Source organism: Zerene cesonia, chromosome 4 (genome assembly GCF_012273895.1).
Source record: "Zerene cesonia ecotype Mississippi chromosome 4, Zerene_cesonia_1.1, whole genome shotgun sequence".
In the NCBI taxonomy this organism is placed as follows: Eukaryota; Metazoa; Arthropoda; class Insecta; order Lepidoptera; family Pieridae; genus Zerene; species Zerene cesonia.
Window position 1 is genome coordinate 5454531 of NC_052105.1, and position 12005 is coordinate 5466535.

General features: G+C 34.4%; 1 protein-coding gene across 1 annotated transcript; it reads right to left on the reverse strand.

Moving 5' to 3' along the window:
- Nucleotides 1–5291: 5291 nt before the first annotated feature.
- On the reverse strand, nucleotides 5292–7888 carry LOC119839566 (zinc finger protein basonuclin-2-like). Its single transcript, XM_038365916.1, has one exon. It carries the CDS (start codon nucleotides 7751–7753, stop codon nucleotides 5654–5656), a length of 2100 nt encoding a protein of 699 aa, XP_038221844.1. The 5' UTR covers nucleotides 7754–7888; the 3' UTR covers nucleotides 5292–5653.
- Nucleotides 7889–12005: the final 4117 nt, after the last annotated feature.

A 12005-nucleotide genomic window follows, 5' to 3' on the forward strand; every position in this document is an offset into this window, starting at 1 on the left:
CGTACGAACCTACTTTACAATTTCGGTATCTTGTTAATTAATAAATAGAACCCGCAGATTTATACGTTTCGTGCGTGGACGTATTATTTTGATCATAGATTTGTTTTGATGGAGTATAAAAGAATGATAAATATATGTAGAACTTAAAACTTTTTAACGGCTTTTCTAGTATTTATTCATTACATTATTTAACGTGACGTTTCAAATACTTTATCCTGAGCGTGGTCACGGGGAGACACGTGTCTGTGTCCGGTTAAAAGTCTTTAATTTCTAAATACTAGCGTAAACTTATACATATTATTTAGAAAGTAAGAAACCCACTTTAATAATAGAATCAACAAAAATTATCTCACACGCTCTTATACAAAGTATACGTAAAATTATTCAATATTCAATCCTGGCTAGGGAGGACATTAATAAAATAAATTCATGAAATTATTGTATTGTCGCCGATCCTTGATAGGTGTACAAAGATCAAATTAAATCTATCCATTTAAATGGATCAAAATCGAGTCTTCAATAGTCGGTTACTTACAAGCATACAAACATACAGACGGGCATGAATTGTGTCACTATTCAGAGAATATATGTGATGATGATGCATACGAATGTGCTTAAACTTAGCTGTGAAAGCCTTTTAAGAATGAAATTTTAAATTAAATCGAGTACCAATCTATAGATACGAGTACCTATATATGACATCACTTCTTTAAATCATGGTATTTATGAGCTTACATCGTCACGGGTTTTAATTATTGCTACTTGTAAAATAAAGCAAATATTTATCGTCTAATTTCCGTTTCTAGAGTCCTTCAAAACACCCTTTTCTGGTTACTTCGTCAACTTTCGTTTAATTTAGTCATAACCTAATTAAATTCTACCATGGAAAATTATTTTACTCATAATTATTTACCAATTATAATATCCTATTATTATAATATTATAAATGCGAAAGTTTGTATGGATGTATGGATGTTTGTTACTCTTTCACGTAAAAACTACTGAACCAATTGCAATGAAATTTGGTACGTAGACAGCTGGATAACTGGAATAACATATAGGCAACTTTTTATTCCGATATTCCTACGGGATACGGACTTACGCGGGTGAAACCGCGGGGCACAGCTAGTATAGTTATATAACCTCTGTATAATCTTTATATTATAAATTTTAGTGCCCTTGCTCTTGAAACTTGAATGCCGCGGGCTTTCGGTGCCTTTGTTCATTTTGTCAAACGATGAAGGATTTCAAGAGGAGAATTTGTATAAAAATATAATAATTGCAGAATTTATTGTTTATCTTATATAAGCAATAAATTTGCTTACAGTCAACTAACGAATTTCAAATAACGGTCGGAAGAGAAATTTTGAAAGAGAAAACTTAATATATATACTATAAGACGATTCTGAGGGGGGATCATGGCCGAAAGGCTAGGCGTTGCTACGGTATGGCAAAAGACGCGGGTTCGAATCGCACCTCGTGATCATTTTTTTCTATTATTTAGGAAAAGTACTCATAATCAATCTCGTATAATATTGTACAGAGTGGTGGACTGTTAAGAAGAACCATACAACGTTATTTTAATTTATTTAAACAGAATTGACACCTCAAAATTTCACTGAACATTGAAATTAATTATTATTAATCATAAGTTTTATATTTTTATTATTAACAAGTGGGTGCTATGCATTTTAATGATAAATTAGCACCATCTTTGTAGCATTGTATACCTTCCCTTATTAATAATTTATATGCTGACATACTTTTCATACCATATAAAACGTAAAACGATCAATAATCTAAAGTTTTCACTTTATTGCTTATACAGGGTGTTCATAAAACCAACAGTTACAAAACCAGACGTAAGCATTTAATAATTAAAGTCAAGACAATATCAAATTTCGTAGCCCGGAGTACACAGAAGACCGCACAGTTTGTCAAACCCTAATTAATATCCGACCCGACAATTTGAGAACACCCTCTAGCTATAAACTCAAACACAAGATTACTTATTTATTTAATCGTTATAGATAAGGGATGCTGTGTTTATGTATATAGAAATAGCTCCTTCAACGTAGTAATTTATTAAATAAACTCCAAATTATGAACATTTAGAGTTAAGTATTCACTTGTTTGATTCTGAAATTTGGATAAAATTTTTAGTCATTTGACAGGAACATCAATGGAAAAATACATTATTTAATAGTTGCTTAACCCACCCTATAGTTTTTTTAGTCTGTCACCTACAACTTAAAGCAATAGAGGTAGTACAGATAAACGCACGTTTACAAATTAAAACTCACTAATAATTTCATGAAAAAAATCTTCAATTACAAGACGACACATTCCCTACACTACGAAAAAAACACTCAATGCAAACATAAATCATCTCAACACAACACTATAATTAAATCCAATAGCCTAATAAATTGTGCGCTAACCGCGGCCTTAGAATAATAACGTCCAACATTAAACAAATGACTTCTTAAAGCCTTTAAACGTTTTGTCAATTCGTCCAACGTGTTATTACAGTTTGAAAATTACGTCATAGTTCGTACACGAGCGAAACCTTGATGGGTTGTAATGGTCGGCAATTTGGAAATCCGTTTCTAGTGATAATTAACTTTATTTCGAGTAACAATGGAAATTGGGCTGAATTTTTAATGTTACAACACATCCGTTTTTCTATTAGTTTAAGTAGCGACCAATTATAATTTAATGTAGATTTAATTCTCCCTAGTGGCGGATTATGTCCATTTTTCATTATATGGTTCAATAAAAATTTAATAATGTTGTTCATTAACAACGAAACTATTATGATCATTTATTCTTTCGATTTATATCGGCATAGTTATATAACTATAGTAAAAAAAAAACAACAAATTATATTTTGAAAGACATCAATTTTGCTTCCTAAATATAATCTTTGACATTACATTAGACCTTATTGCTTTACTGATGAAGAAAGGAATGAAAAATTTTGTTGCATGTATTTACGTAATAATTTAAGAGATGTAAGTGGGCTTACCTTGTTCGCTTGTTACTAAACCTGAAAATAGTCTCTTACAATAAAATAAAACGCAATTGAATTAATAAAGTAGTAAAGAAAATTAACCATGTATAAAAATCACTTATTTTATACAAAATTGTCGCCTGTTAAGGATTATTGTGGCCCTCATTTTCATTTTTATCAAATCATTTTACATATTTGGAAAACCATTCGATTTTTCAGGGCACAATCACAACACAACCTAGCACCAGGATACAAATCATAATCAGAAATCGTTGCATAAATGAGTTTGAAAAAACTAGATGTAGCTCAAATCACTGGTTGTTTTTTGTGTCGGATCATACGCTAGCGTTTGATAGCAGGCCTGTTATTAAGTCGCAAAAGGTTAATTCGCAAACACGACTGAGTCCTCGGTTCTCACGGGATGGGACACTCGGTAAATTGCATGTCTGTTTTTTTACTGACTTGGAGGTGGAATGTTTTCATTCGGTTATAATAGGTGAATGAAGAACTTTAAAAAAACAAGTTAGGTTATGTGTTTGTTACAGACTTTAGTGCAATGAAGTTTGTAGTTGAAACGATAATAATAATATTAGAGTCTTTCTAGCTTATGGTAGATTTATTTTTCATTAAAGGGTTTAGTATAAATAAAAGATTAAAAGCTGATTAAAAGCTGAGATAGAGCGTGCGTTGTTTCGATCGTTTATAATAATTTTACTAATATTATAAATGTGAAAGATTGTAAGGATGTGTGTGTGTGTTTGTTACTCTTTGAAATTTGGTACGTAGATAGCTGGATAACTGAAATAACAAATAGGCAACTTTTTATCCCAAAATTCCAACGAGATACGGACTTATGCGGATGAAACCGCGGGGCGCAGCTAGATATTCGATAGATTAATCATAAAAATCTTATAGCGTTGCATGTGCTGTATGTAGCAGATGCAATTCACATCTGTTTCTTAAATCGATTTTCCTTTCAATGATACAATAAAACAGAGTTCAGTTTGCATTGGTATTTTGCTCGAAATTATATATTGTTAGTAAAAGCAGTTAAACCATCGGCCAACGTTGTGAAAAAGCCGTTTGACATAAGACAAGGTACGCATATTTTATATTAAATTAGTCAGTAAAACTATTAAATCAGTAAACAGTGTATTTATTACCAATATAAGGGTAATTCCCCAAAGCCCTGAGTTTTAAATTGTGCCAGAACGTTAGCTTCAATTCAGAACCTAATAGATAGGAAGATAAATAGAATTTGGCGAAATGATGTATGTAATATAGATGCACCTGTGCCTATAAGATTAGTAAGAAGGGCGTATACGTTGTAATAATATAAAAAAAACAGTTATTGAGTACCTCCTTCGTTTTTGGGACATCAGTTACAAACCGAGAGTATAAAAATAATTACGGAAAAAACCGAGGTGATTTAATATTACAACCACAAAAAGATTCTAATGATTACTCTTGTTATTGAAAACATTAGCATTTATTTAACAGCATAAAGTCAATTCGTGTTTAATTTTAATATGCACTAACAGACATTGCTCTTAAGCTCTCGGTTAAGCAACCATTAAAAATGCCATTACCAATGTATAACTCCGATATTTAACAAAGCAAACCTGACCAACAACCCCTCCAGCAAAAATTAATAATGAATCGGGGTAAAGAGCTTTCTTATTAAATCTTTACAAATTACTGATTCAAGAATTAAGAATATTAAATTTAGAAAACGTTAATCACTGTTAATTTATTATTCATAGAAGATATATTAGATGCGACATTCTTGTGTTGTGTTGAATTTAATACGGAAGCCGTATAAGGCATTCTACAAAATATATGTACTCACGACTATAAAATATTAATTACTTTACAAATTTATGACAAAATTGATTGCGTGTTCTGATGTTTTGACCTACTGAAGCATACTTAATCGCTTTATCTGTGTCATTTGATGGACATTTATTGAATTATAAAATTTTAAAGCCGATTTACATGTTTAACTTTTAGTGGCTTTTTGTTATTGGGTTTATTTTAATAGCGATTAGTTTGAATAATTATCACACAGGATTCAAAAAACATTTCTTATTGGAGTCATTATAATGAGCACTAAGCGTAACAGTTTGGAAGAGCTAGAAAAAATGTTAGGCAGATGTTAGTTCACACTTGAATGGCCACATAAAGTGCATTTATCGTGAATATTGTTATTAATAAGGCATAACAAGATTACCTCTACGATTCAACACGCTCGCTGCAGTCGGAAATAAAAACAATTGTACTTTTTCCTCAATGAGTTTATTGCGCCAGAACAATAAATGAAGCTGATCATTATAACGTTTACTTTCAACATCGATTACGAATATTCTACACGATACAGTACATACGCCGTCAATTATTTTAACCTTATTGCACTTCGCTTCAACGCCAACAGAAATACCCAAGCGGTAGGTAATATCCCTAACTTACAGTTCGTGGGATTACGATATATTTGTCTAAATATCACAAGAAAAATACAAAACGAATTATGATAGAATTAAAACAATTAATATTATTAACAATTAAATATACAGAGTCTCTTCACACGCGCGGGGGCTAAGGAGTGAGGTATCACCAGGACGCGCGGGGGTTGTACGGGGTGCGTCATGAGACGGGGACGTGATGTTGGTACAGTTGCTCCTGTCGCTCGCATAACGAGGTCATTTTTTTGTAGGATTCAGAAGTCTCTCGAAAAAGCAGTTTCGCGTCTTCCCTGGGACGCGCGTGCGCTGCGTCGAGCCTCCCGGGCGACAGTACAGGCGGTGATGATGCTGATAGTGGCGATAACGACTCTCTCGCTGATTGGGCCCCCGCTGGAGCCCCATACAGCCCACCTGTCTGAGGCGTAGCGTTACTCATTAGGAATGGAGCCGGAAAAAAACCCCTCTCTCCTAATTGGGGAAATAAACCCGCTTGTAGTGCACCTAAATTCCTGCTATAGAATTTCATCGTTTCCGATACGTAGTTTGGTAGCTGGGATGACTCCTCGCCGCCATATCGAAGGCTTTCAAGTGTGGAAGCGAGGCCTTTAATGTCTGCGTATAATTTGTTCAGTAACTCAGCGTTAACTTCAAACGCTGGACGCTGCTCTCGGTTATCAGGCGATGACGTGGATAATAATCTCCGGTGTAAATCTATGTTGGAACTGTGTCTGTCTCGACTGCGCCGGGAGGGGAAAGCAGCATCACAACCACTCACATCGCAAGGGTGAAGAAGCTTGAGGTGATCGTTTCTGTAATGCATTCGCAACGTGAAGTGATTTTGAAATATTTTACCGCAAGCGGTGCATCGATCAGGGTTCTCTTCGTCTATTGGAATTTCGATGTCGTTAATATCAGCTCTGTCATCGGTCCTATCACTGCTAGCTGAAGGGGATCTTACTCGCGCCAGTCTTTCTTCCAACGCGTGCAAGTCACTTCCACTGTCACTCGGTGTGTAGAGATCGGAACGTAACCGCAGTCCCTCTCTCACAACACTCGGCGCACTCGACTCATCATCAGATTCACTTTCAGCCTTCACATGAGTTATCGATTCCGAATCCACATTCGTTTCCTCACCGTTCTGAAATGGCTCCCATTTTTCAGGTTTTTGTTTTTTTAGTGATAACGGCTCCTCATTCGCTTGACTCGAACATGCAACTGATAAATTTTTAAATAAGTCACTGTTATACTCTTCATCGGATACACTATATTCATTATTTTGCGAACATCTTGTAGGATTTCCACTTTTTCTTTTACGTTTATTGGGAATTAGCGATGACTTGTCATCAGACTGTGTTGTGTCTATTCTACTACTACTTTCAGAACAAACACTTTCTTGTTTAACATTATCTTTTCGTTTATTTACACTTAAATCTTCTGGTTCATCGTAGCTCCGCCTCTCGTGGATCGGTGATTCAATTCGTGCTTCGAAAGGTTCTTTCTTATCAACATCTAATACTTCAGAACTGCTTTCGTTACAACTATAAGGTTCACAATCAGAATTCACATGAGGCTTCACAAGGTCTAATGCATGACGAGAAGAGTCTTCTGGCGATGGAATCTTCCTGTACATCTTTTCTATTTCACTGAAATTACGGAGATCTTCGAGAGGAATTCTTGGAGGCATCGGTGTAGGACCGTGTGAACCTTGTAACGGCGGTGGCAAGCGTGCTGCAAGTTCAGGCGGTAGCAGCGCTGGCGGTGGCAAGGGTAAGCGCGCTAACGCCGGCAACAATGGAAACGGCTGCGCTGATCTTCCATCGTGCGCGGATATCTTACGCCGCACGTGCGGTGAATGCAGCTTAGGATTTGGATTAGCACTGTGTCGATTACGCGAGCGCCGCGAACTGAACATCATCGTACATCCTTCCACCGTACACTTGTGCATTTCACGCAGATGCACAGCCGAAAAATGTATTTTTAACGCGCCTTTATCGCAGAAAGTCTTAAGGCAAACATTACACTGCACTCGCTTCTTTCCGGTGGCCGGATTGACGAACTGTACACCGAGACCGAGAGGCCAAGGGGCAGGTGGTGGTTCACGTCTCTCCGACGGATATTCCGGGGTGCGTCTTTCTTCATTTTTGTCATCGTCCCGGCCGCTGAAGCTGGCGCCGAGTTTTCTGAAGTCAAATTGCGGAGCGGGTTGCGTGACGCGCGGCATCATAAAATAGTCCAGGCCAGCCGGCAAGCCGGGGACCGCACCGAAATCTTTGCCGTCCATCACGTCAATGTCATAATATAGCGCTTGTACGAGGCGGGTGGCGCGCGACGCGGCCGCTTTGCGACTGAGGACGTGCGACACAGGTGACCGCGCGGGCGGCGCGCGACAAAGGCCGAGAGGCCGGGGTGAGGGAACCGCCGGGGGTGTTGGGGGGACAGGTGGGAGGAGCGAGCGGTGGGCGGAGCGGATCGATGCGCAGTGGGGACAAGCGACAGTCGCTCTCCGGCCACTGTAAACACAAGAAGAAGCATCCTATGTCGTTACGTAACACCACATACCTGCCGACGCATACCATGCCACACATATACACTATACCTATGCCACGAACGGAATTCTAACTTCTAACAAACAGTCTAACTTGTACAGTTCATATTAAATAGTACGCAAAGCGGTTGGAAAATTAGGATTTTAGTTTTAACAACCTGCAATTGTAGTTATATGAATTTATATTTCATTATTGAATTTAATTACAGAATCAAGACAATTTATGAATTGCCTCTATATTCTTAGAAACAATGAAACTACATACCTTTTTTAAAATAAAACACTTAAAATATGTATTAAATTAAACCTTAACATATCTAGGAAGTAGAAAGCTTCTTATAGAATACGGGAAGATTTTTACATTTGCTAACAGTACTATTATTAGGTATGTTAATCTATTATATATTTAAATGAGATCAAAACCATAAAATTAGAATAAGTTCATGCGTCATACAACAAAAAAAAATGTTTTTAATACGCATTATCAAGAACAAATTCATATTCGGGTGTTATAACAGCGAAATCTTTAATAAATCACAGCAAGTAGGTACCGTATGAATGTAAATACAATTATATTTGTAATTACTCCGTGCTCACGAAACGCTTGATGATAATCTTGTGTAAAATCATGAATTTTAATACACGTATGATCTTGACATAGATAATATAGCTGGATAAAAATATTATTCGTTCTAATGCACGAGAGCCATGAAATTCATTTGTTTTATCCAATTATTCATTAATAGTTGGATAATTTTGCCGTGGTTATGTGTGTCCTAACGATTTTATTAACAGCAATTTGCTCCTTCTGTCATGTGCATGCACTCAGACTAAAATACAAATCACATAATTTGAATATAATGATTCTATTGTTTATAACAGAGTATAAATAGATTTAAGTAACTAATTAAATGATTTTTCAAAGCTCGTTTATTTAAATACAATTGTTTATAACACTATATTTTCACGTTAGAGTACATTAATTAATTCTTACGAATATTTACCATACTTTATTTATAATCACTTATTTATAGAACTACGAATGTATTATGTATTATGTATTATTACTTAAACCATATTTTATCTCAAAAGAGATACAAAAACAAAATTGAAACCTAATAGATATACTTTCAGAAACACATTGTTTTGTAGTTACTAACGCCATCTATATTCTGACATGCGAACATACCAGGTGGAATTATCCTGTTATTATTTTATTTATAATAATATGATAGTGTTTCTTATGTTTTGTAGAACTGCATATATCTTCGTATTATTAATAGACGACAATTTAAGATAATTAAAATATTTAAGAAGTTATGTTTTAATTTCGTGTCAGTTATGGGTATATGGTATGGTATACCACTGGTATACCAATGATGCAAGGTGGAAGGTTATCATAGAAAATACTTAATCGAATTACGTTAACGTACGATTTATTTTTTGATTAATTTGAATTCGAGCAAATTCTTGACTCTATAAGTAATTTTTGACCTCCTCCTGACACAAGCATTCTTTTTTCGCTTAGTAAGAGTGTTCCATCACCAAATAGTTTAAGACAATCATTTAAATAATTAAATAAATAATTGGAATTTAAATTTAATATACTGCGTAATCATTTCACACATACCTAAATATTTTGTTATGTGATACACACCTCTTTGTATAAAAGGTTTTTACCCTACCATAAAATTCTAAATTACAGTATAACGTCAAAATCATTAAGGTAGAACTTACAAATATTTAAGTGGTGTAATATCTATACGACACGGAGTACACTAATTAATTATTAACAGTTTATGTTTAAATTTTTCACAAATTTGTGCGTAACTTTTAAACATGAAGAAGTTCTTAATAAACTTGAATAACTATGTCAGAAGTTCAATATCAGACAATCATGCAGGAAATTAATACATTTTTCAATTTATTTACGCATCATCTACATGACCACTGCTCAAAACGGCGAAAGAAAACATCATGAGGGAACCGGCCTGTCTAAGAATCAAAAGTTCGACGACATGTGACATCTACCAAACCGCAATTGGCCAGCGTGGTGGATTATGGTCTGAGTCCTTATAAGCTGCCCCTGCAGCTTTATATGCTATTACAATGTTTATATCCAAAATACTTTGAAATATCATTAAATTAGGTTTTCTTACTTTTCTTATAACACATACTACATTTTCATTCATATCGAAATAAACAATACCGATTTTCTCATCCGACTCCGGAAAAATACGCATCAGATCACTCAACTCAAACATTAACATTCAAAAGACGTAATAACAAACGAACAGACAGAACGTGTCAATTAAAAAGCACATCATGCCTTTTGTTATATAAACTACAAAACTGCCATCGCCATTCGTGCCGTATTATATCAAAGGTTATAACAGAAATCACGTATATGTTAGTATATTTTATGGTTTAATTGATGGTTTTATTGAAACTTTTCAGATTTAAAATTACAATTCAATTGTAAACAAGTTTGGGATATCAGTTCAAGCCGTAATTACATTACATTCAAACATACGTTAATTTTTAAGTATGTCTAATGCAATATCTCGAACGTTTCGTTTGTTAGGCTGTTTTTTTTCGATTTGCTCAAAAGATTACATCTTCTAGGGAGTTTTTCCACTAATTTACAATGTTTAGTTTATTTCGATAGTTACAATATACATACTGCCTTCGATATGATCCTGCTAATGAAACCAGGAATGTTTTAGTCTGGGGATACAAGGACGTCTAGTACCATCGTTTTCCTACACTGGAATTAGTAGAACCATTTTAAGACGTCATGATAACGGTGGCTTATATTTGTAATGGACTATGACATATGTCATTTATTATTTTCCTAATTAACACAGGTAAAAGAGATATTATTGATTTTAGAGAATAATATCTCTTAGATTGACATCTTGTTCCTCAATGGAAATGCATGCAAGGAATGTTGATGAAGGATTATCAATTAATTTGCGAGCATGAGCTTGAGGGTTTCGGTTCTTCTCTATTATGAAATAACTGTATTATAAATGTTGTTTCATTAACTTGCAATACTTTTTGATAATAGGAATGCTCCATTGCGTATCTCAAAAAAATCACTGTTAACCATATTTTTATATATTGTACTAGCGGTCCGCCCTGGCTTCGTCCGTGGTACATATAGAGCCTACAGCCTTCCTTAATAAATGGGCTATCTAAAACTGAAAGAATTTTTCAAGTGGGGCTCGTAGTATCGGAGATTAGTGCGTTCAACAAAACAAACAAACAAACTCTTCAGCTTTATAATATTAGTATAGATTAAAATGAAGCCTTATTTTTTTCGTTATCTAAAATCCATTTCCATGTACCATTTTTTCAATGAAAATAATCAAGATTGGCTCCTACATCATTCCACTTGTCTCATAATTTGATTAATATGATAAATAATATAATTTATGAATGATATGATATGAGTAACTATATATCCAACTTTAATATATAGATAGACAGTGAAACCGTGAAAGCGTGACAAACAAATTAACAAACTTTCAAGTGTGCTATAAAGCTGACAGTTTCGAATGATATTTTTTAGCAAGCTAAAAGAGACTTGGTTACCTACATTTGTAAGATTCAATGATTTTAATAAATAACGTGTAATATTCATAAATTCAGAGTATTTTAACACTTTTTTATGGAACAACAAATAGTTATTTAGTCGTATTCTTTTAAAGTATTTAAAAATATCCTAAAAATTTATTTACTTTATAAGAATTATGTTATGTTCCTTTATACAAATCAAGACAAAAACATTATTCAACAATACATTTTTGATTCCAAATCCCACTTCATTATTTGTCCATGATACTATATGATCTAAGCAGCGCATAATTTCACCAAATGATAAGAATACCATCTGTCTAAATTTATCTTTTTTACCGTAGAACATTACTATAACTACTTAATTGTAAAAACATAAATTGAAGACCGAACCTAATTATTCACCTTA

Coding starts and splice junctions, on each gene's coding strand:
- LOC119839566 (XM_038365916.1), bottom strand. CDS start 7,753: ATGGACGGCAAAGATTTCGGTGCGGTCCCCGGCTTGCCGGCTGGCCTG.